Source organism: Salvia splendens, chromosome 9 (genome assembly GCF_004379255.2).
Source record: "Salvia splendens isolate huo1 chromosome 9, SspV2, whole genome shotgun sequence".
NCBI lineage: Eukaryota > Viridiplantae > Streptophyta > Magnoliopsida > Lamiales > Lamiaceae > Salvia > Salvia splendens.
Window position 1 is genome coordinate 21,777,142 of NC_056040.1, and position 26,303 is coordinate 21,803,444.

The 26,303-nt window shown below is 41.2% G+C and overlaps 2 protein-coding genes across 2 annotated transcripts; one reads left to right on the forward strand and one right to left on the reverse strand.

The window, feature by feature from the left end:
* Positions 1–3,853: 3,853 nt before the first annotated feature.
* LOC121749305 lies at positions 3,854–7,487 on the reverse strand. Its single transcript, XM_042143885.1, has 8 exons — positions 7,397–7,487; positions 7,141–7,299; positions 6,799–7,058; positions 6,402–6,602; positions 6,237–6,329; positions 5,402–5,728; positions 5,087–5,320; positions 3,854–4,106 (listed from the first exon to the last, which is right to left on the reverse strand). Exons 1-8 carry the CDS (start codon positions 7,485–7,487, stop codon positions 4,059–4,061), a joined length of 1,413 nt encoding a protein of 470 aa, XP_041999819.1. The 3' UTR covers positions 3,854–4,058.
* Positions 7,488–22,298: 14,811 nt separating this feature from the next.
* Positions 22,299–24,345, forward strand: LOC121746685 (protein DETOXIFICATION 49-like). The gene has a single exon (XM_042140600.1). It carries the CDS (start codon positions 22,417–22,419, stop codon positions 24,019–24,021), a length of 1,605 nt encoding a protein of 534 aa, XP_041996534.1. The 5' UTR covers positions 22,299–22,416; the 3' UTR covers positions 24,022–24,345.
* Positions 24,346–26,303: the final 1,958 nt, after the last annotated feature.

The window sequence follows — 26,303 nt, forward strand, 5'->3', positions numbered from 1 at the left end:
TCAGGTCGTGTTGTTATCGAGTCGTTATCGTGTCATCTCGTGTACGTGTTGTTATCGTGTCGTGTTGACCCGAATTGGTTCGTGTCGTTAATGGGTTCGTGTCGTGTTCGTGTCGTGTTCGTGTCTGAGGGTTTCGTGTCGTGTTCGTGTTTGTGTTTGAGGTTTTCTTAACGGGTCGTGTTCGTGTTTGTTGTTATCGTGTTTGTGTCGTTATCGTGTCGACACGATAACGACCCGACACGCACGATTTGCCACCCCTACGAGGAAGTGGCATCATCCATTTTAGTGGGTTGGTTAAGTCCTAGTTAATTTGGTTTCTAGTTTGTTTGACGATTATAAGGGCACCCGCAACGCTGTGCCATTGCGGTTCCTATGCCGTTCCGGCGGAACTGTTCCGCGGCGGCACGCGTTGCAGGTGCCGTTCCGTCCCCATTCCGTCCCGTCCCCGTTCCTATGCCGTGCCGCGTTCCGTTCCGGAGGAACGCGGAACGAAACGTTCCGCCACGCGCCGAGGCGACGTGGCGGCCTCCCATTCGACGCGTGAAGCCCACTCGCTGCCCCGCGAGTGGGCTTCGTCCCGGTGACGCAATAATTCAATTTTTTTTTTTAAATACGAATTTAATAAAAAAAATAAAATTTTGCAACGGTAATGTGACCGTTTTTTATATCCGTTTTATATATTTTTTTTATTTATTTACTCTATAAATACTCCTATTTCATACTCATTTCAATCACAAACACACATCTATTCCTCTCTATTTCCACCCCAATTTTCATCTCAAATCAACTCTGCTTTCCTTCTCCCAAATTTAATCAAACTAATGGATCCTTTTGAACAAATGCGTCAAATATTGCAACAATCACTTGAAGAAGATCGACGACGGGAGGCCGAAGAAGCCGCGCCGCCCCAACGACGCTCCCGTACGTACATCCATCGTAACCGGGAGGAAGCCGCTGCAAGTTTAGTACGCGACTACTTCTGCGATAACCCGGTTTGGGGAGATACGTACTTCCGCCGCCGTTTCCGCATGGGGAAACCTTTATTTCTCCACATTGCGAATACTTTGGCAGCCTGGGAAGAGTTCTTCCAGGAAGGGTACGACGCGGTCGGCCGTCCCAGCCACACGACGCTGCAGAAATGTAATGCAGCAATCCGCCAGCTTGCGACTGGACAAACGGCCGACATGTTCGACGAATACCTCCACATCGGAGACATCACTGGGCGAATGTGCTTGCTCAAATTCTGCAAAGGCGTCCGGGCAGCCTTCACCGACGAATTTCTCCGGAGGCCAAGCACGACCGATTGTCAGTTCCTGCTCGACCTTCACGAAACAGTGCACGGATTCCCCGGGATGCTCGGCAATGTCAATTGCATGCACTGGCAATGGAAGAATTGCCCGGTGGCGTGGAAGGGGTCCTACACGAGCGGCCACAAAGGCACCCACCCAACCGTTATACTTGAGGCCGTTGCCGACTACCGCCTTTGGATCTGGCACGCGTACTTCGGGGTCCCTGGGTCGAACAACGACGTAAAACGTGCTCCACCAGTCCGACCTCTTGACCGAAGTTTTGGATGGTAAAGCGCCGGCCATCAACTTCGTCGCCAACAACCGGCTTTATAAAATGTGGTACTATCTCGCCGATGGCATCTACCTGAAGTGGCCTACCTTCGTGAAGACGTGCAGTGGGTCTGCGAACCCAAAGCAGGCTCTTTTTGGACAGAAGCAGGAGGCTGCTCGCAAGGATGTGGAGAGGGCGTTCGGGGTTCTCCAAGCGCGCTTCAACATCATCAAAGCCCCGACTCGTACGTGGTTCATGGAAAACATGGTCGACATCATGTATACGTGCATAATCTTGCACAACATGATTGTCCAAGACGAAGGACCCGAGGCGGGAAATTGGTTCGACGACGAATCCCCCGGAAGCTCAACCGCAAGTAGTCCGCCTCGAAGTGGAGCGCATCCGTCTATACAAGAACGGTTATCTATTCGTGCAAGGACACGAGACTCTAGTGCCCACACCCAACTCCAACAGGATCTAATTGAGCACATTTGGGCAAATTTTGGCGGATGAAATTATTAAAATTGTGTACTTTTATTTTTTTAGGATTTTAATTGTGTGCTTTTTATTTTTTTAGGATTTTAATTGTGTGCTTTTTATTTTTTTAAGTTTAAGTTGTAATTTTTTTAATGTTGTGTGTTTTTTAATAAAGTGTGTTTGTTTTTTAATAAAATGTGTTTATTTAAATTGAATTGGGTTGGAAATAAAAAAAATGAAATTGAATGAATAGTAATTTAAGGAACGGTTAAGGAACGGTTAAGGAACGGAGGGTTGCAGGTTCCGTTTCTTAGTTAAGGAATGGAGTAAAAAAGTACAGTGGGGCCTTCAAATAGTGGTTTAAGGAACGGTATAGGAACGGTATAGGAACAGCGTTGTGGATGGCCTTAAGGAATTGAGTAAAAAAGTACAGTGGAGCCCTCAAATAGTGGTTTAAGGAACGATATAGGAAAATCGTTGTGGATGGCCTAACTCTGCAAAATAGTATAAGAAAAATAAAAATAGAAAAACAGCTTCTAGTTAACGAAGAAACTAACGTGGTTTGATATGATTGGTAAAAAACCAAAATCGGGTTAATTTGTTGAAGAAGCCGTGATGTGATAGATGATGCTTTAGCCTGCTTTTATTGTCTTCAAATTACTTCGTTTACTGTATAATTTATTAATGTTTCTAGTGTTCTTTTTCGACACTTTTGATTAATAAGATTGACAAATGATGTGGTACCGTGTAAAACATTGCTGTAGCTCTTTCGAGTTTGATTTTTGAAGAAGATCGATAATAGATAGGTCATCCATTACATAATTTAGTCCTTACCGTTTACAATCTCATTATCTCCATCTTTAGTCTTTGCTAGGCCACGCTCCTACTCGCGCTTTTCACATTAAATTATATTATGCATTATTTTAATTTTAATATTAAAATATAAGGAAACTATATACAACGTGAAATTACTTCATCAAAAACCAAAAAAGTTAAACATTCTAGAAGTTGAGAAATTAAAAATCCTAAAATCAAAATATTGAAAAAGTTCATCAATTATGGAAAATGTTGGTGGGTTTCCAAACATTTTCAATTAGGTCTTCTTAGAGGCGAGCATTTGGATAAACCTCTACAGTCGTGGTGTATATGCGTTCTATTGAATTAATGTGTGAATTATCCATTTTTCAAGTCAATTATTTCGTCTTCTGAGTACTCTAATAAACTTTAACATGCATTCAAGAGGTAGCTAATAAATTAAATATAGAAGACACAAGGATAAATCAAATAACTACAAAGCCTAACATGGAAAATCAATTGAATATCTTCACACTACTAGAAAATTGGCCTTTTATGGCACTTAAAAATGCCACCAGAATTATATTAACATTACACTTTATCTATAATGGCACTTGAAGCAAGTGTCAGCCCCAACACATGTAGTAATAGCTCATGTGTAAGTAAAGATCAATCATTGCTACACTCAAAAGATGTAATGAAGAATCACATCTAATGGCACTAGAAATTGCCACAACATGATCTATTAGACTACACCAATATACCCCACGAAAATTTAAGGAATACCCCCCATAAATATATATTATTACAATTTCATCCTGCATTTTAAATAATTTACAATCTAGTCTACAAATTTCTATAATTTATATTTACCTCCTTCAAATATTAATAAATTATATTTTAATCCTTCAAATACTTAAAATTATATTTGACGTATATATATAGTGTTTATATAATATTCTAGTTTCACTTCCAACATATATAAAATTCATATTAAACTATAATTATTCATCCAACAACATTTCATAAACAACAAATTCCAATAAAACGCCATATTTAAATAACATAAGGTCAAAGTATCTAATGCCAAAATGTAATGCATTTTCAATCTACATACTAAACAATATTAAAAGTGTTGTTCATAATCTACGTAAAATACACAAAAGATACTAGAATTAGTAAAATCCTATCTATCCAGAAGTGCATTGCTTGTTTCTTCAGATATGTTAGCCTCTTAAATCTGTCGAAAGGGCAAACGTTCTCTGCGACACCACCTGAAACATTTGATTTTAAAAATCTGGAGTTATACATAAACAACAATTATATATATGTAATATGTACTAGAAGAATTAAAAAAACTGTAAGAAACAAACTGTTAAAGAATGAAATATAACCAAATGGGAAGAAAAAAACATATATTAGAAAATAGAGGCACAAAACTTTGTAACTGTAACTGTGGTCCCAATTCTAGAATATCATGTTTTTTAGATAATGTCAAAGTATATAAGGCTATGAGCAAGATGCAACAATGTTATAGGAAGATAAAACTTAGCACAAGCAACATCCCTCTAAACTATATGATGTATAAAAATGTGTATTAGAGAATCTAAAATGATTTACATCCACAAAGCCATATGTATAACATGAGAAGAAAAGTAAAGGTCTAAATAACTACCGATTACCAAATAGTTTGGAAACAATCATTCCAAGCAAACATTTTTGTAGAAACCATAAAGAGTATTTCTCAACTAACAGAACACAGTACATTCATCAGCTCATGAATTATACAGACTATGTTACTATCATATTCCATGGATTCCTCGTCTTAAACGACATCAGACCATGCGGACTGGATCTTTCATCACAACTTAAAGGAACTTCTACCATAGCTTAAAGCAACTAAGACTTGACAGGGCAGCAGACAAAACAATGCAACTTACCTTAAGAAGTAGCCATGCTCAGCAGAAAGCCCAAAAGTTTCAAGACCGATAAAACATAAGAGTTGTTGTAAAGTAAAGGTCAAAATAATTCCTAATACAAGTTGCATAATAAAATGCATATACCAAATTAATCATACAAATACTATAATTTATTTAAACTTTCCAAGTACATGTGGTCCAAGAAGAGAATGTATCAATATTCAATGGTTGTCACATAATGGGTTCCACCTGCATACATAGAGGTGGATATGCACTATGGATCAAACTAAAATGCATTTGTAATTATATGTAAGTAAATAATTTATAAAATATACCAAAAAACATGGCCAAGCAATCATATGACCAACTGTCTGGGAAAGCTCTTGCAAGTTGTCGTAGGGTCTGATCAATTGCTCCTTAGGTTCAACCACAACTTTAACATTTATTTCACACCAATTCAATCCCAACATTTGGTCGCCAACTTTTGTACTTGGATCTATGCTATGAATACATCCTTTGGCAACAATTTTTCTTGTGAAAATGCTTCTCAGAGACACGTATGTACCAACCTCCAAAACATAAAAATTGATTAATCACCATTTTAATATGTAATATATTTTAAAATGGTATGAAAATAAAAGCAAAGCTACCTGATCAATATGAACTGTTGTAGCATTTACTGAGGAAGGCTTAGAGACTATCACATTTGGCCTAGTGTCTGCTTGTGAACCACAAACTCTTTCTTGTGTTGCAAGCCTTGCCTCTAGCCGTTCAATCTTTTCTCGATACTCCACTAGCAAACGGTTTGATGTGCTTTTAGAAGTTTCGTTCCATAAATCTGAAGGACGCACTCCCTTACCCATCATCCTAACATGGCCGGGTCTATCCTTCCCCATAATTTGGGCAAAGATATCATCTGGACCAATTGCATCGTCCGAACCTTCAAGAGATTGATCATTACAATCTTCCATTGCTGACTGTTTACACAATTTAAAAAAGTTAATGCATAAATTTTAAAAAGTTAATGCACGAATTAGATTGCATAATACATTTCATATAACGGACAAATATACCGTCACATACAATTTTGCTAGAGACAGCATCACTTGTGCTTCCATTTGAAGAAACAAAACAAGTTTTGAATAGTTGAACACGAGATGGGCATTGTCCAAGTTCTTTAGTCTAGGAATATGTACATTGTCAAATTACTACTCCCTCCGTTCCGCGGTAGTTGAGTTATTTCATTTTCTGCCTTCGTTTTAGAAAAATGATAATAAATAGTTAAAGTAGATAAAAAGTATAGCAAGAGAGAGAATAAGTTAGATATCTCTCTTGCTTTACTTTTTATCCACTTTAACTATTTATTATAATTTTTCTAAAACGAGGGCAGAAAATGAAATGACTCAACTACCGCGGAACGGAGGGAGTAATATATTGTAAAAAGAATCAGTAAAACATAGGAAAAAGAAAGAAAGAAAACATTACCATTTTTGCTTTAACTTGAGCAAACGACTTCTTTCCTGTTCTTTGATTCATTAACTTTTTCTCTCGCGCTTTTTTGTTTCTTTTGCTTGCATTCTAATAGCAAGAGATAAAGGGGAAGTGAATGCATAGTTCAAATGAAATGAGCATTAGAATTGTAGATTAAACCTTTGCATGTTCCGTTCTCCAATAGGCAAGGAGATTGATCCATTGAACTTCCAAAACTCTTTCGTCCCTATCATCTATTAAATGCTCGATAGGTACGTCAGCCCAGTATCTCGTTTTCAAGTAATGCTTCCAGTTTCTCCATTTAACTCCGATGGATTCCAGAATCCATTTCTCAGCAATGATAGGGACATGGAATCGTAACTACTTAAACATAGTCAGATAATGTTATATATATGGTATATATATATATATATATATATATACCGTATATATATATATATATGTATATATATATATGTATAATCAATAATCATGTAGTAAATGAGAAAGTTAAAAGATAGTCAAAAAGCATAGAAGGGAACGAAAATATCTGACAAAGTTAAATAACATTAACTACCTTTACAATGTCAATCATCTCAGTTTTTCTCTCCTTTGGAATGGCATGCCAACTTTTAATATCTATAGGACAATAATTACCGCTTCTTGCTATCGAACCTAGGAAATGGCAGAGCGTGCTATCCTCACCACCTATAGCTTGACCGAACTCATTATATTCAACATGAATGGGGGGCAAGTTTAGAGGGCGACCCCAAATATTTTTCATATACGTAGGGCCTCTACTTTGCTTTTCAACAATTTCAGCACTAGATGCAATACCTTGAAGAACGACGAGTATAATATGATTAGTCTATTATTTAAAAGATTACACAACTTGTCACAATGTTTGATTTCCCATTACCTTCATCTTCTTGTTGTTCGACGTCAACACTCAAGCTCTCATTCTCCAATGGTGGCACACTTTCATGGTTGTGGTGCGAAGGTGTGACCATGTCCAAAGTTTTTTGATGTAGATTTCTACTATAAACTCTTCTGCCTATTGATGTTTTAGTAGTGAAACCTGTATATCATTATAAAAGAATATATTGAAGTATAGTACACCATTTCGAACAACAAATCCGATTCCATGTTAGAATAATCAGTTCACTGTTTGTTACCTTCACTGGTTTTCAACCTTTGTTGTGAAACATCTGGTTCGTCTTGCAAACGAACACTTTTGCTACACTGCCCCCGTCGTTTAGAAGTCATAACTGCTACATTAGAGTAATAAAGTAAGCATAGACAACATTATTATTGATCATTGTAAGTGGATAACATTCACCATTATTCATAACCGGAAAATGTTGTGGGACTTCAGTATGCATTCTGTTATAAACTCTCAATTGTTCATAATCTGACAGCTTGGCTACTGACACTAGTTTTGCTCATAACGATTTCAAAATAAACCAAACCACTATCAATGAAGTTCCCATGATGCACCCAAAATTGTCAAATTTTTTGTATTCCAAATATAAATAAGCATCATTGAAGCGTATCCGATATTTTATATAAAAACTAAATCCTCATATCTTGAGTACAACCTTGTGTATAGAATAAAAGAGCATTTTTCACTTATCCAATAATGAAACTTAGATATTACAATCTGGAAAAACATGGTGAACATAAACATGCTCAGTAAGCACAAACTAGAACAACAGGGTGAGCAAGCAAAACCTTAAAGCTCAATCTTATTGTTCATATCATGAATTATTAAAACCTTCAAACTCTTTCAGCAGGACAATAGGCATTGACAATGCAAAATAGAAAATCATATAAGCAAAAGTCAGAGTCAATAATTACCAATCACTATGGAATTTGGGAGCCAAAAATCGAACTTGTTGTTAAAACAGTAATATGAATGCTCTTCAGTTCAATCCAAAATATCCAATGCAATCTTTAATTATTACGGAAATTCTTTTAAAAAAGGCTATAAAACCAAAATTAATTAAGAATGCGAGATGCTGATGATGAGCTGACCTGAGAGAGAAGACAAAGCACGACAGTGGTGTGGTGGCACGACAACCCTTCGTCCGAGATAGAGCACACAAGAACAGAGAGATTGAATTCTTTCGACTCAAATAGCATTGGCAGATGTGGAGAACGATAGAGCAGTAGGGGAGAGAAAGACAAGAACGGTGGGGTTGATGAAGAGAGCAGATTCTGTTAATTTAGAACGGTGGAGTTGAAGAGAAAGACAAGAACGATGGAGTTGATTCTGTTAATTTAGCATAAATTTGGGATTCTGTTTTGGGCCTTTAGGCTTAATACTATAATTTTGCCAATTTGCTATGACACCTAATATATAATTAAAATAACAAAAGCCGTAAATATTGACAATTTGATTTGCTAATGCGTGTACTTTGTCAATTTGCTAATGCGGTACTTTATTTTACTTACATAATTTTTTAATAAGACTAGTTTTTAATAATTACGCATGAAAACTTTTATAATAATAGAATTGAAAGAAACTTGATAGTGTAAATACAGAAGTCTTATTTTGGCATTTATTTAATTATGTAGTATTAGTATTGAATATAAATGCAGCAAAAGGATGGTGTGGTGATAAAATATCTTGGTTGACATCTTTTACAAAGTGCCATAAGATGAATGTAAGGATAGCCCAATTTTCTAGTAGTGTCACCAAAAATTTCACAAAAAGATGTTCTGCTCATAGTTATTAAAGTAAGAGACATGAAAGAAATTGATAAAACCCAAGGTTGAATCTTCAATCTTCAGTCTTCTCTTGCATGGATCTTCAGAGCTCCGCTCCAATGGAAGATGGATGAATTGTGTGTGAAATATGGGATGGAAGAAGGTGTAGAGATGGAAAGGGATTGGAGGCTCTGAAATGAATATTATCAATCAGGTTATGCGGTATTTATAGGCTATAAAAATGTTTAGTCTTGACATTTTTCGTGCCCTACAAGAAATGGAAAATATGGTATTTTGTTTCCTTCCTTGAATTTTCGCCTTATTTCCGCCAGCTTTGACTGCACTGTGCAATGTTTGTAGAATGACCATAACTTTCTCCACAAAATTCCGATTGAGACATGCAAGGTATTCATGTGAAGCTCTTCCGAAGACTAAAAAAATAGTATGCATTAGTCACTGATTTGACTTCAAAACTTCTAGGAAAATCAGCTTGAACTGGGGCTGTTGCACTTTGGTCTTTTTGCACCTTTTTCTAATTTTTTCTATCATTTCTCAACAAACACGTCAAAACACCAAAATGTATAACATACGCAATTTAAGAACATAATTTGCATGATTTTTATTCAAAACGAGTCAAATCTAGCCTTTAAAAACATGAAAAATCCGTGTTTGTCAGTAGTCATCAATATTCACCCCTCTACTTCAAATAGACTCGGCAAAACAATATTTGAGGCGACTTCCCAAGGTGCTCTCTACTCCGAACCATTGGATTAGATAAATATGTCAATCTCATGTAATTGTTTGTAGTGGTTTAAGAGCTCGATGTGATCCATTGCTCGTTGCTCGTTGAATGAATTTGAAAGAGGTTAAGAGTGACAGAGATGTGAAATAAGAAGTGAAGAAGGGTATTTATTTATAGATTTTTGAATTTATAGAAAATAAAAGTTAAAACCACCCCTCACCCCATATCCCCTACGTCACGAAGCTCGCAACGGCGGCTTTACCAGCTCGGCAGACCTCCTAACGCCCATCCCCGCGCCCGTTCACGGTGACGGGCAGAGCAGCGCAATGCCTCTTACGGGACTCCATGGTGGATCTTAGAGCATTTACCCTTCTCCATCTGCAATGGAACACCACTACGTGATCTTAGGCCGCTTATTGTTTGCAGTTTAACATAAATGTAAGAATATTTCAAATCAGTATAAAATATAACTGAAACCACTATATAAGTCTCATGGATCACTCTTCTTACTACAAAACGATTTTAGTATGAAATCATATTAATTTCTATCGTGATATCAGAGCGGATCATCTGATGTGGACTAAATTTTACTAACCCATATTATATCTGGAATTTTAATTTGATAGAAGGTTGGTCCAATTATAAAAAAAATAAGTTCAACCTCTCTAAGGTTCACAGTGAAATATTTGAGTGAGTATTAATAATTGAAAACATAAATATATACTCCATCCGTCCCACGTTACTTGAGACGTTTCTTTTCGGCACGAGTTTTAAGAAATTTGTGTTAAGTGAGTTAAAAAAGTAAAATAAAGTAGAAGAGATAATGAAGTAAGAGAGAGGAGAGAGTAAAAGAAAGAATACAATAGATGTGATTAGATATTTTGTTTTTAGTCAAAAAGAGAAATTACTTAAGTAACTTGAGACAACCCAAAATGGAATATGACTCAATTAACTTGGGACGAAGATAGTATCTCAAAATCGGTGTAAAAAGAGACTATATAAAATTTAATTGATTATCCTTTTATCACCGATTAATTTTAAGATAGAATCCTATTAATTTCTATAACTGATCACTGCGTCAGAGGCTCAAGAAGTCACGAGCCTTAATTTGGCTGTTGATCACTCGCAAGCCAGTATTTTCTCGATTTTTGTTAATTTCCTTATATAAATTAGTGTATTGATTTAAACACGCACACTATTGGGTGATGGCTACGCACAAAATAAAGGGAATATATGAATATATCTACTCAAAATGAATGGAGTAGAAATGATATACGAATAAAGATTATTATCATCATTATTATTAGTGATTAAATTTTCCAAAATACAAAATTTTAATTAATCTTTATTCTGCGCAATCTCATTGCGAAGGGGATTAGAGGGCCTCGAGAGGGGCGCGAATTCGGACCAAGTTATATTGAAGATAACCGAATCGATTGGATCAGTTAGCAAATGTCGTTGCCACTTGATCGATTTGAACTCGCTCTCGCTCGTTTCCTACCAATGTAATTTATAAACTCCCAATTTTGCACTACTTTAACAGTAAAGCGGCAAGTTCGGGGTCGATCCAACAGAGAAGTTGGTGTGTCGAGTGTGTAAGTAGTGAACAGGGGTGTTGGCTGCTGCCACCCTTTAACTTGAGAGTTTTCAACTACTGTTTTTACTCTAGACAGAATTAAATTTTGCTAACTTGATCAAATGAACTTTAACTACCGGGTCAAGTGAATTGCAAGTGACAGCGGAAAAGTAAATGCGCGGATTAAAATAGAACAACTTCGATTAAAATTAAACTAAGTACAGCGTAAATTTGAAACTAAGCTAATACTTCGGAAAATAAGAAAGCAAGTAAAACCGAGAAGAATCTCGGCGGGAAATTTAAGAATATACCGACAGATAACAAGTATTCTGCAGCGCTTCTTTGATTGCCCTTTCTAACTACACATTACTTTATCTAAGCTAAGCTATTCTAGAGAACTGGACTAAGCTAGAGAACTAAATTAAGCTAAACTTGACGGAAAATAAAGGATCGGTCTTTCTTTCATGTGGTGACGCATCCTCTATTTATAAGTTCGACTCGGGCTCCAGCTGGATAACGATCTTGACAGGGAATATTCACTCATGTTGAGAATGAGCGACTCATGGATTGCTACGTGCTCTTCTTTTAGAATCGACGACGCTTTTCAGTAACAAATCCGTGACTCAGCTCCGTCCTTGCGTCTCATGTATCAGCACGTGTACCCTTCTAGAACGTTGTCCTTGATAACAGAATGCTGCGCACCATCCAGCTCATAGCCTCACATGTCCTTCTTCTGATACCCAGTGGTCTCCTCCTTAACTGTTTGACTACTCCCCTTGATCAACTACCCCGATTTTTAGCCTTGTATCGCCTTTTGTACTTGCTTGATCAGTTCGGCCTTACTGCCTTGGTCAAACGGCATTTCTGCACAATTAACACTTGTTTTACGCAATAAACCGATCAAGTAGTACACATTTTACCCTTAAACCGATGCATGAAATGAGCCCTAGCAAACTGCTCACACTTAAAACATACTTGTCCTCAAGTATATAAAAAAAAGAAAAGAAAAAGATAAGGCATATTTCAGGCATGATTTACTCATTTCACAAGTAAAAGAAGACGAATAGAAAAACAAGACTCAAAACCAAAAACACATATTTACATGTATACATTAGACCGAATAAATTTCCAACAATCATACCCGAGGTTGAGGTCAATCAATTTGCCAGTAGCTTATGTTTCTTCTTTTTCGCGTTTGCTTGATCAAGGTGTCAGTTTGTCAAGATTGCTCAATCTAAACCACGGTTGGATTCACTCAGTTGCTCATTTCTCACTAGAGATGTTAGGACTGTTCACTCGGTATTCACAATTTTAATACCTTGAATCGGACTGCACAAGATAGTTCCTTAAGGTTTGTTTTTGGTTGTAACGGGGCTTAAGGGTAGTAACATATTAGGGTATGGTTCTAGGGGTTCTAAGTTAAAATAAAAATTTTAAATTGTAAAATGAAGAATCACATGAGTCAAAAGATCAAAGTTATGAGTAGACTTGCTGGATCAAGTTGGGATATTTATTTTTCTACCAGATACTTACTTTGGTAAAAAAAAACGTCCTTTAGCCTTTTAAATTTTTGGCTTATTTCCTAACTTTCAATTTCCCAAGTCATGTTACAACTTTTTCCTGCCCTTTTCTTTTTCTCAACATTTTTTTGACTTGGTCAACCTGATCCTCTAACTTGATCAACCCGACTACCCTTTATTTCGACTATTATATTGCTATCCCCTTTTGTTTCCCTTGAAAAACTTCATCTCTTTGACCCTCTTTCCTCATGTGATATGAAACTTGAGTTCGGTTTTAAGGCTTCAAAGAACGGGTAAGAGTGTATGGGCTCAAAGTGGTTAACTAAGGGGTGCCTGATTAACGAAGCAGGTTCGTGGAACGAAGGAAAAGAAACGGCTCAAATGGCTAAGTCCTAGTGCCTTTAGTCATTACTACTTGTGCAATTTTCATCTTAATATTAAAAGTCAGCCTCTCGTAAAATTTTCTTTTGTAAAAATAGTAGAAAGTGCTCTAGTTTTGGCTTATAACTCACATATAGAGAGGCTTCACAGTTGGTTTAGAAATTGAGCGTTTCCATCATACTTGCGTCGTTCAAATTGATCAAGTTTTTACAATCAAGTTTTTACATGTGAGCATCTAACTCTTCCAAGAAGTAATCAAGTCTTCCATTTAGCCAATTTCATGCATATTGCCTATTTCATTACTAACTGGAATTTGTTATTTTTTTTAAAAAATTTTAGCATGTATGATTCTACTGTAACTAACCCGTCCTCTCTCCCCACTGCATGTGAACTCGTCCTCGAGGGACTGGATGCAGTGGGAAAAAGGGTTAGGCACAGGCAACGACACAATAATAACAAGGGAAACTTCTCACACTTAGACCAGACACTGGGCTAAGTGTGAAACAGTGCCAGCGATCAACACATGCTAACAAATATAGAAAAATGCAACACATAGGCAAAACATACAACAACTTCCATAAACTTCTCACACTTAGTCCATACGTAGGACTAAGTGTGAGAACGGAGTCAAAACATAATTTACACAAAGAACTGAGTTAGGGGTGATACCACCGCCTTCTAGATGGTTGAAACAGGGAATGTTGCACGCCTTCCTTATTGCGTCCACTACACAGGCCTTCCTTATTGCCTCTAAGGCGGTTGCGTTCATCGGAGCTCCTCCTCCTTGGTATCTTTCCCTTTATCACCTTTGAGCAGAGAAGCATGCTGGGCAGCGTTTAGTAAACCCCCATACCTTGGTTGGTATGGTGGCCCTTCTTGGGGGGAGGAAGGATACTTTCTTCCCCCTTCCTCTTGCTCTCTTCCTCTGCTCTCACCTGGCTGACCTCCACAGTGCTGCTTGCTTCTATGACTGCTCCGGTCCCTTGGGTCGCTTATCTTTTTTTTATATCCATCTGCCGCCTCAAAACCTCAACTCCTTCAGCAGTTGGTCCATTGTCTGGCGGCGCGTCCTTCCCGAGGCAGAGTCATCCTCCACAGTCGAAAAGCGGTTCCATTCTGCCTCCCTCATTTGTAGTAGGAGATCACTGGGGAAAAGCAGAGAACCCTCTGCTGGTGGTGGCGAAGCGGGGTCCTTAGACCGAGAAATTCCTAGGCGAGCCTTGAGGGCGGTGTAAACCTCCGTGGGGTCAGTGCCGGTGGGAAAACTTCTGAGTACGGAGTCCACACGCCTTATGTAAACCGGGTTTACACATTGGAGTGGTCCGATGAATCTAGGAGGCGATAATGGGGTTCCGGTGGTTGGTGGGGTAAGGTTAGGGTTTCTTGGGCTGGGTGGTGACAAGGATCTCCGATTATCACTGTTGATACCGGCTCCTGAAGAAAAAGGGGAAGTATTGAGTTGAGTGTTCTGCATCTCTTTCTGGTGATTCCTTGGAGGTGATTTGAATTTGGAGAGAATTAGATGAGGACAACACAAATGTTCTGGCAGCGGTTGATGAAAAGTGGGATCAGAAAGACCCCTTTTATACTGAAGTTCCGACTGTTGAGATCCCTGCCTGTTTGAGATCTTTGCGACTCTGTGCATACGGGCGTGCCTTTTCAGAATGCCAGGTGGCAAAGCTTCTCCGATACGCTTCCTCCTTCTCTCCAAGACGTCCCTTCATTGCGACAGTTTGCGCCGCCTGACACCTCTTCTACTGACTGCATACGTCCTATCATCACCTGCCCTTATCAACTCAATCACTTTACCACCAATTAAATTTAAATTGTACTGATCAAGTGGACAATTAAGTCTAGATGAAAACTCTCATAATTCCACGTGATCAGTTCCTTCCTCTACTTCTGACTTTTAAATTCTAATAAAAAAAGAAACAACATACGAAAAACTATTTACACTAACAAGGATTTGACCGGCTCCCCCTGGGATGTCACTTGATCAATTTAATAGATTCAGAATTTGTTGTTTGATCAAGCAGACTACCCATGAACACCCGATCACTCCTCTTACCTGTTCACTTGTGCGAGTTAGGCATGAGTAGTGGACTGTCGTCCACTACAAATTGCCTCCATTTCGCCCCTTCCGAGCAACTCGCTTGCCACCAAGTAGTCGGCCCTGTCTGCAAACTATGGTTCTTTCCGTGTGTGCTGTCCCTTGCTTCCTTGTTTGGCTTGATCAATTCTCCGCTGTTTTTTAGATGTTGCTTTGATCGGGTGCATGTGCTCGTCCGGAATGTCCTCACCGTTATCTTCTTGTATAATTCGGCTCGGGTGATCAGCTTCCCAGTCTAACTCCTTGGACCCAAGCAGGTGCGGTCTGAACTTCTCAAAAGCGCAGACTACCGATACCATCTCCTTTCCAGTCACGTCGTAGCTCCTTTGTGCTTGGTTCAATGTTTTTGACGCATAGAAAACGACGTAACTCTTTCCTTTGATTTTCTGACATAACACTGCCCCCACAACATAGTCACTAGCATTGCACCTCACCTCAAAGGGGTGATTCCAGTCGGGGGCGCGTATAATCGGAGAACTTACAGATCGGTCCTTTAGAAGTGTTAATACGGCCTTGCAGACATCATGGAATTCAATCTTCACGTCGTTCTGAAAAAGCTTCGTCAGAGGCTGGGCTATCTTTGCGAAATCCTTGATGAATCTCCTATAGACCCCGGCGCGTCCCAACATGGCTCTGATCTTCTTCTGATTGGTAGGGTATGGGAGTTTCGCCACCTGTGTGCACATTGCCATGATTGTTTGAGGGTCTACCCAGTTTAGATTTCGCTTTTTGGGTATCAGTTTGGGTTGACTCTAGAAGAGTAACTCTCTCCGCCCCACTATGAACTTTTCCTTCCTCAGAGTGGGGTCGAGCCTGCATTGTCGATCAAGGTGGGGTGCCACTTCTTTTTCTAACATGGCGGAATGCATGCACGGATCTGGGTCAATCTCCATCAGGTTTGCTTTTTTCCGCTTGACTACCTCTTAACCCGGCCTCAGTTCATTTATCAGTTGTCCTTCCTGTCCTTGCAGATTTGGTTTGACTGGCTTGTGATACGTCTGGTTGGACAAGTCCTTGAGGGTGGCTGACGATCCAGGTAAGGGTAACAGTTGCCCCTTAGGTAAGGGATTCTTCCTCAGCTTTCTTCTCAATGGTGCGTCCTGGTCAGGTAGTTTCTCAACCCTTCTCAGTTGGGTAATCTATCTTGACTCGGCTGGCTGTGACGGCTGGCAGAATTCCATAATTGCCCTTTCAATGGCTTGATCATCCATTTCCCAGTCATCGTTGTATCAAACCATTCAGCCGCTTCTCTCTTAAGCTGTTCATCTTCAGTGGAACTAGAGGGTGTTTCTTTGAAGGATTCCTTTTCCGGATACTTTTGTTTCCGAGGGCTGATAGCGTCTACTGATTGAATGCTCTCGCTGTCCTGTGGCTTCCTCACAGCTTTATCAATTTTGAATGTAAGTTGCTCTCCATTAAAACTCAGCTTCATCGTTCCATGGCGGACATCAATGACCGTGCTAGCCGTGGATAAGAATGGCCTTCCCAAAAGGATGCCAACAGACTCTTCCGCTCCCGGCTCTGTCGTCTTTATGACGAAGAAGTCGGCGGGGTACATGAACTTTTTCACCTTGACAAGTTCATCTTCCAAAACTCCCTCGGGGTAAATGGAAGACCCGTCTGCTAGTTGTATCTCCGTATCAGTTTTGATAAGCTTAGCATCTTCCAGCTTCTCGTATATAGAATATGGCATAATATTAATGGAAGCCCCTAGGTCGCACATTGCGTGCTCCATTTTGACGTTTCTGATGGAGATTGGAAGCGTAAACACCCCTGGGTCAGCTTTCTTGGGTGGAAGATCACTAGGTTGGATCACTCCAGTCACATTTTCTGTTTCGCCCATCTTCCTCTTCCCAGCTACCTGTTTACGGGTGCTGGGCTCTTTTCCTTGTGTGACTTGATCATGGGTGCTGGACTCAAGGCTTCCGTTATGATTGGGTCTAGGTGCTGGAAAACTCGCAGATGAGCTTTGACAAACTGTTTCCGATTTCAGAGAGACTGTATTGACATTTTCTCGCCCTGTTGGTTGCTGCACTGTGGTCGGGAGCTTTCCTTCATTCCCTCTCAGCTCACCCAGTGACATGACGACCTGAGATAACTGCTTTGTAAGCATCTCGAGTGCAGCCATCTGTTCTTTCTGAGTCTCTTGTATTTCTCGCATCGCATCTTGGGGCTGATACGGGATCATCACATCTCCTGGACCATCAAATTGCTGTTTGTTATATCTCTGATTAAATCGACCTCCTCCATGGCCTTGCTGGTAGTAGCCGGAAGGTCCATACTGCTCTGGCTGGTTCTGGGGAAGATGATTCTGCTGGTTCCCTCTTTGGTACTGCGGGACATAGTTCACAATTTGATTATTTGACTGTCTTCCCTGGTTGCTAAACTGAGGGCCTTGGTGTTGGTACCCCCATTCTCCCTCCTGTTGTCGACTTGACCAATTAGACTGTCCTCCATTTGACCAGTTCCCTTGAGGTCCATTCGACCATCCTGCCTGTCCTCCCTGCATTCTGTTCCCTCTAGTGTTTGATCTATCCTGGACCCAAGCAGGCCTGCAGTGTCGAGGGTTGCGATGGTTGGCTCTGATTCTGATCAGTACACCTGAAATTTGGGTGGTCCATCCATGGAGCATCTCTCTGCTTCCCCTGGATCCAGTTGCCATTTGCGTTCCAGTGGCCAACGACATTTACTTGGGCCTGTGGCTCTACCTCAGGGGGGAACTCGCAAAAGTAGTAGTGATGCTCTTCTGGTGGGGGACGGTTGCGGCACATACTGCGTTTCCTTTGGTGCAGGTGGTGGAGGTGGTCTGGCTTTCTCTACTGCCTCCAGCAGTTTCCTTTCCATCTGCTCAAATCGAGCCTCCAACTTTTCATCATTGCGCGCCTCTGCTACATGCACTGCCCCTCTCCTATACTGCCCTCGAGACGTCTCATACGACCGCTTAGCCTCGATCAGCCTCTCCAGTATATTTTTGGCTTGGCTGAATGCGGTCTTTGAGAAATCTCCTTGAGCTGCGAGGTTGAGATCATTCTTGATATCCACAGTGAGTCCGCCATAAAAGATCGAGTAGATCTCTCGCTCCCCCAGCTTGTGATTGGGGCATGCTTGAAGCAAACCTTGGAATCTGTCCCAGTACTGACCGAGGGGCTCATCGTACTCCTGCCTAGCCTCTGTAATCTCCCTTTTCAGGGCACTTGTCTTCGATGCTGGAAAAAAGCGATCTAGGAATATCATGCGGAATTCAGTCCAGGTTCTGATGGATCCTTCTGGCCGCCTTGACAGCCAGACACCCGCATCACCCTTCAAAACGAAGGGAATAGCTTTGAGCCTATAATCTTCGGATGTGGATCCAGCCGGCACGGGCTGAATATCACAGTATCGGCAGAATTCCTCTAAAAAGCGTACGGATACTCCTTCAAAAGACCGTAGAAGTGGGACAAAACGGCCAGTACTCCCGATTTGATCGCGATGGTCCGCATCCCAGGAGTAGCGGCAATGGCATGTGTGGGCTCCTTCTCATCATGAGCGTGCAGAGAGCCAATTCCTGAGTCGTCAACGACGAGGGCCATCTCTCCTTGTTCGAGTGGTGGTGGTTGTGTGTTCTGTTCAGCGGCTGCTGCGGCTTCTAATGCTGCTCTGTAACGAGTGGTGACGATGCCGGCTTCCTGGACCCTCCAATGAGCGTTAGTCTCTCTGTATAGAAAGGGATGATTCCAGCGTCCACCGCGTTGGTACCTTCTCATCAACAATAAAAAAATGAGAAAACAAAGAAATAAGATTATATACACCTACGCACAAACATAAAGTAACACCATGCTTCCCCGACAACGTCACCATTTTGGAGGGCCTCGAGAGGGGCGCAAATTCGGACCAAGTTATATTGAAGATAACCGAACCGATTGGATCAGTTTGCAAATTTCGTTGCCACTTGATCGATTCAAACTCGCTCTAGCTCGTTTCCTACCAATGTAATTTGTAAACTCCCAATTTCGCACTATTTTAACAGTAAAGCGGCAAGTTCGGGGTCGATCCCACAGAGAAGTTGGTGTGTCGAGTGTGTGAGTAGTGAACAGAGGGGTTGGCTGGTGCCACCCTTTAACTTGAGAGTTTTCAACTACTGTTTTTACTCTAGACAGAATTAAATTTTGCTAACTTGATCAAAGGAACTTTAACTACCGGGTCAAGTGAATTGCAGGTGACAGCGGAAAAGTAAATACGCGGATTAAAATAAAACAACTTCGATTAAAATTAAACTAAGTACAGCGTAAATTTGAAACTAAGCTAATACTTCGGAAAATAAGAAAGCAAGTAAAACCGAGAAGAATCTCGGCGGGAAATTTAAGAATACGCCGACAGATAACAAGTATTCTGCAGCGCTTCTTTGATTGCCCTTTCTAACTACACATTACTTTATCTAAGCTAAGCTATTCTAGAGAACAGGACTAAGCTAGAGAACTAATCTAAGCTAAACTAGACAGAAAGTAAAGGATCGTCGTTTTTTTCATGTGGTGGCACATCCTCTATTTATAAGCTCGACTCGGCCTCCAGCTGGATAACGATCTTGACAGAGAATATTCACTCATGTTGAGAATGAACGACTCAAGGATTGCTACGTGCTCTTCTTGTAGAATCAACGACGCTTTTCAGTAACAAATCTGTGACTCAGCTCCATCCTTGCGTCTCATGTATCAGCACGCGTCCCCTTCTAGAACGTTGTCCTTGATAACAGATTGCTGCGCATCATCCAGCTCATAGGCTCGCATGTCTTTCTTCTGATACCTAGTGGTCCCCTCCTTAACTGCTTGACTACTCCCCTTGATCAACTTCCCCGATTTTTGGCCTTTTATCGCCTTTTGTACTTGCTTGATCAGTTCGGCCTTTCTGCCTTGGTCAAGCGGCATTATGCACAATAACACTTGTTTTGCGCGATAAACCGATCAAGTAGTACACATTTTACCCTTAAACCGATGCATGAAATGAGCCTTATCAGGCAGGGATCAGCTATATATCTTACCAAACTCAGATTCCAGAAAAAATTTCAGCCAGATTAGTAGTAGTAATATATTTTGCCACGTCTTGTTAAAGTAATGTAAAAGGAATATATATATATGCGAAGAGATAATAAAATAGGTTGGACGGGTTGGATGGTTATGGACTGACATTCGTTCACTATCGGCAGTTAAAGCATGCAAAATTTCCACTTCTGGAAACAAAAACTAGAACAAATACTACAGTATAATGTTTCCACACGTTTAGGCGACCAGACCATTAATATACCTTAAAATCATCCATTTAGAAATTTTGAGCCCACATTGTTTGTTGGATCTATAGACCAGACCACTTTTAGTGTGTGTGTTGTGTGAACTCCAATTGCAGTTTATTCAGTCTACTGTACAATCATTAACCAATAATAGTGCACAAGTGCACAAGTGCACAACCTCAACTTAATTCATAAACTAATTGAGACACACTTAAATTTCCATTTTGAATTGACACAATCAAATAGTTGTTGATTGACTGGTTATGTTATGTCCACAACAGGTGTATTCTCCACTTCAATATATTATCATTGGTCCACTTGTGTTCATTTATGAATTTGAACTGTAATTCTCATTACCACGTGTGTTATGCAATTTTTTGTTCCATTTTTTTTATTTTTACCTAAAATGAGAGACCATTGAAGAAAGAAAGTTCGATTCTACTACCTATTTCAGTATAATGGGGTCCTCATCATAGTCTTCAACTTCAATTCCTTGATCTTTTTTCGTCTTATTCTAAAGCTCAATCAACATAAAATATGGTAAAAATAACATGTATATGATGTGTGAATTTGGATTGATATACTCCCTCCGTCCCGGACTACTCGCACTTATTTTCTTTCTGGACGTCCCAAGTTATTTGCACTCTTTCCATTTTTTAGTAAAAATTATCACCTACAGCCGCAATTATACACTCATTCCTTAATCTCCGTGTCGAAAAGGAAATAAGTGCAAGTAGTCCGGGACGGAGGGAGTATTATATAGGTAGAGAAGGAAATTTCGTGTGTAAACAAAATTTAAAAACTACTCCATCCGTCCCGAATAATTCGTTTCACTTTGACCGGGCACGGGTTTTAAGAAATGTAATGAAAAGTGAGTTGAAAAAATTAGTGAAATGCGAGTCCTACTTTTATATATTAGTTTTATAATAAAATGTTAGTAGGAATGCGTTAGTGGAATAAGGGGTCCACTACCAAAAATGGTAAAAGTGCAATGGGACAAATTATGTGTGAGAGACCTAAATAGAAAAATGAGACAAATTATTCGGGACAGAGGGAATAGAAAAATAACTAAATTAATGTTGTCAATTTTTTAGCCCTGCTCCTATGGTTGTTGACAGCACTCATGGGACGGACCACACGGTGCAGACGATGTAGAGTCGCTGTCCATAGGCCAAAGACACTTGTTGGCTGTAGCCACGGTGTGACCGTTCTCATTTCGTTTTCGCCCATGGACTCGTTTTGAGCTGTACTTACCTTACGAAGTCGATGCTGACCACATTCATCTGTAATTTAGTTGTAACTTGTAATTTCAAGAGATAACAAAAAGTAAGCTTGAAACTGTGGATTATTAAGTATTAGAAAACTGCTAAAAATTGAATTACGGCGAAAGCATTTGGATATAGATGGCGCGACACTTTCGGTGAATGAAGATGAAATTGGATAAATCCTTAGTTTCTTTTTGTCAGCATGGATCAAATCCACGACTGCTTGGGCCCAATACTAACCATTCCGATTGTTTCGGCCGACCTCAAAAACCACATGTATTTCACACTTTCAATTCTCCTTTTCTATCTTTCCTTCAACTAAGTCACACTTTATTTTTTATATATACTATTAATGTTCGCACCGATTCTGTTAAATCTCCTTAAACAGCAGTTAGCAGTTAATCTCATTTCATTAGTGGAAGGTTATAGTCTTCTAGAAGATTCCAAGTGGCTAGTTGTGAAAGATTCAATATAATTGTGTGTACATGAACAAATACAAGATGATAAAGTAGGGTCAAGAAAAGTAGAAATCCAAATTTACGACTGTAGAATCTAAGTCGTATTAAAAAAACATGGCCGCACACAGTAGTTTGAGTTTCGCCGGTCGCAAACGACACGCACAATAGCCGTTCATGCTCCCTATATATACCTCATTTCCCCTCCCTTGTGAATTCCCCTCCAACCCTCTCTCTCTCTCTCTCTCTCTGCCTAAAATGTGCCAACAAACCACCAACATGAAATGCAACTCCCCATCAAAATCACCCCAAGAACCCGACATCTTAACCAAGTTGATCCCCAAACCCCAGCAAGAGCCAACCGCGGAGAAGGCCATCAAGGAGGCCTTCTCCCTCGGCCGCATCGCCTTCCCCATGATCCTCACGGGCCTCCTCCTCTACTCCCGCTCCATGATCTCAATGCTCTTCTTAGGCCGCCTTGGCGACCTCGCCCTCGCTGGCGGCTCCCTCGCAGTAGGCTTCGCCAACATCACCGGCTACTCAATCCTCTCCGGCCTCGCTGTTGGCATGGAGCCCATCTGCGGCCAGGCCTTCGGCGCCAAGAAATACACCCTCCTCGGCCTCGCCCTCCAGCGCACCGTCCTCCTCCTCCTCCTCGCCTCCCTCCCCATTTCCCTCCTCTGGCTCAACATGGACCGCATCCTCCTCCTCTGCGGCCAAGACCCCGCCATCGCGGCCCAAGCACAGGCCTACCTCCTCTACTCCATACCCGATTTATTCGCGCAATCGCTCCTCCACCCTCTCCGGATTTATCTACGGAGCCAGTCCATCACCATGCCGCTCACCTTATGCGCCGCGGCCTCCGTCCTCCTCCACGTCCCCATCAATTACCTCTTAGTAATCAAGCTCGGCCTCGGCATCCAAGGCGTCGCACTAGGCTCCATCTGGACTAACTTCAACGTTGTCGTTTCGCTCATGATATATTTAATCATCTCCAAGAGGTGCACGCAGACGTGGGGCGGCTTCACCAGGGAATGCCTCACCGGATGGAAATCCCTCCTCAACTTAGCAATTCCGAGCTGCATTTCCGTCTGCTTGGAATGGTGGTGGTACGAGATCATGATCCTCCTCTGCGGCCTTCTTCTCAGCCCGAAATCGACAGTCGCGTCAATGGGAATCCTAATCCAAACCACTTCATTAATCTACATATTCCCTTCCTCCCTCAGCTTCAGCGTCTCGACGAGAGTAGGGAACGAGGTAGGGGCCCGGAGGCCGGACCGGGCCAAATTCGCGGCTCTCACCGGGCTCTCCCTTAGCTTCTTAATGGGATTCTCAGCCCTCTTCTTCGCGGTGGCGGTGAGGAAGGTGTGGGCTCGTATGTTCACTGACGACGAGGAGATCATCGCGCTGACGTCGCTCGTGCTCCCGATAATCGGGCTGTGTGAGCTGGGGAACTGCCCGCAGACGACGGGGTGCGGGGTGCTGAGGGGCACGGCCCGGCCCAAGGTGGGGGCGAATATCAACTTGGGATGCTTCTATCTGGTAGGGATGCCGGTGGCGGTAGGATTGGCTTTCTACTGCAAAATGGATTTTGAGGGCCTGTGGATCGGGTTGTTGGCGGCCCAAGGTTCGTGTATGATCACAATGATGGTGGTGCTGCTCAGAACCGATTGGGAATTCGAGGCCCGGAGAGCGGAGGAACTCACCGGAGAATATGACGATCAACAATTTGATCATCATCATAAGCTAATATCGGAAAACCAACAAGATTGTCTCTGTTGATTTTTTTTTCTCTTAATTTCTTCTAGGAGTATAGCTAGATATCGTATGACTTCATAGAATAATTATCACTGATTTTTTTTTAATACTATTGAACTGTAAATTGGATGGAGAAGCAGAGGAAAGGGTAGTTTAGACTTAGACATGATATTTTTCAGGTAAGGGCAAGGATGTAACTTTGCGTTGCTTCTTAGTGGGATTCAATTAACTTGACAACGATGATAATTTTTTGAATATCACGAGGGAAAGCAATGCACCATACACTTAATTTGTTATGACTATAATGTCTATCTCCGTTCATTTTTTTTTAGCAAAAATTCTAACATATTTCTTCTTTTTTTTACTTTATTCTCTCTTCGTCTCTCTACTTTTTTCATTTCTTACTTTATTCTTCGTTTACTTAACTTACTTAACACAAGTTTTTTTAATTATGTGCTGAAAAAAAATACTTCCACCACTATGGAACGGAGGGAGTACTACTATTTATTTGTTTCATGTTACTACTATTTAGAGCATTCGCAATGGTTCAAAATTCGTCCGGACAAGGCAAGGTCTCTCACTCGTCCTCGTCCGCGATCGTTCAACCATTGCAGGTGGACAAACAATCGTCCGGACCAGCGAGACAACCGACATTTCGGTCGCAGATGACGCATTGCCCGTCGCTCGTACGACACGTCGTCCGCCCATTGTAGGCACACAGACGACGCGGGACGAGGACGTGCGACGCGCTTTTGCATTTATTTGTTTTTTTTCAATCTATAAATACACCTCATTTTCGCTCATTTTTCACACAACATCTTCAAATCTCAAATCATTTCTCAATCACTCACTCACTCAGAGCATCCACAACGGAGAGCACGCGCTCGTCCATCCGTCCGTACCAGAGGCGCGACACCGCTATCCGCCGCTGCGCTCTTGCCGCTGGCACGGCGCTGCTCGATGCATCGTGTGAATGGCCAACGGCATATCCGTTGGAAAATTATTTTTTTAATTTTTTTTTAAATCGAAAATAATACTAAAAAAATAAAATTAAAAAAAAAACATATTTTCCCAATCCCAAAAAAATGGCCGTTTTTTGCCCGCTTTTCTGTATTTTTTTAATTTTTTTCCCCAAAATCATCTATAAATACACACATTCATCATCCATTTTTCACATCAAATCATCTCTCATTCATATTTTTCATACAACTTATCTACACCTTCATCTCTCACTCAAAACCTCAAATGGATTTCACTCATCTCATTGCGGAAGCGGAGCGCGAAGAACAAGAATACTACGAACAACATCGTGCCACTTATGAAGCATATGTCGCAGCAAATACCCCCGCCACTCCTCCTCAACCAACTAGATCAACTCGCCGCTACATCCATCGTGACCGGGAGGGAGCCCACGAAAGGCTCGTTGCCGACTATTTTGCCGACCCGCCGCGGTTTCCGAAAGATTACTTTAGGCGCCGTTTTCGCATGTCAAAGCGCTTGTTTATGCATATTGTCAACACATTGTCCGCCCGTGTTGAATTCTTCCAAACAGGTCCAGATGCAGCCGGTCGGCAAAGTCTCTCAGCATTGCAGAAGTGTACATGTGCCATCCGACAACTCGCTACTGGGTAAACGGCCGACCTCTTCGACGAGTATTTGCATGTCGGTGAGTCCACTGGAATCCTTTGTCTTAAAAAGTTTTGCGAGGGCGTTCGTACAGCTTTCGGTGATGAATTCCTTCGGGCATCCACCACCGATGATTGCCAACGGTTGCTTCGTCTTCACGAATCAGTCCATGGCTTTCCCGCTATGCTTGGCAGCATTGACTGCATGCATTGGAGGTGGAAGAATTGCCCGACTGCTTGGAGGGGGCAACACTTAAGCGGCCACAAAGGCGGCGGCCCAACACTTATCCTTGAAGCGGTCGCCGACTACCGCCTATGGATTTGGCATGCATATGTCGGTGTTGCCGGATCCAACAACGACTTGAACGTGCTCTATTCTTCACCCCTCTTCAATGATGTGTTGAATGGTGTAGCACCGGCGATCGACTTCACCGTCATGGAAATGTATACCACATGAGTTACTATCTCGTCGATGGTATCTACCTAAGGTGGTCGACTTTCATGAAGACGCTCAGCAACCCGCAAGACATCATGCAACCCCGTCTCGGCTGTGGTACGTGAAAAATATCACCGACATCATGTACACGTGTATTATCTTACACAACATGATTATAGCCGACGAAGGACCGAGGGCGGCTAGCTTTTACGATGAGGATGAAGCCGGAAGCTCAAGCGCGAGGT

What these genes read in the sequence shown, in the direction of transcription:
- LOC121746685 (XM_042140600.1), top strand. Translation starts at nt 22,417, where the DNA reads ATGCTCCCTATATATACCTCATTTCCCCTCCCTTGTGAATTCCCCTCC.
- LOC121749305 (XM_042143885.1), bottom strand. Translation starts at nt 7,487, where the DNA reads ATGACTTCTAAACGACGGGGGCAGTGTAGCAAAAGTGTTCGTTTGCAA. An exon ending in AAGGTTGAAAACCAGTGAAG is followed by an intron (nt 7,300 to 7,396) that starts GTAACAAACAGT and finishes AATGATATACAG; the next exon opens with GTTTCACTACTAAAACATCA. An exon ending in TTGCTTGGCCATGTTTTTTG is followed by an intron (nt 4,107 to 5,086) that starts GTATATTTTATA and finishes CAAATGTTTCAG; the next exon opens with GTGGTGTCGCAGAGAACGTT.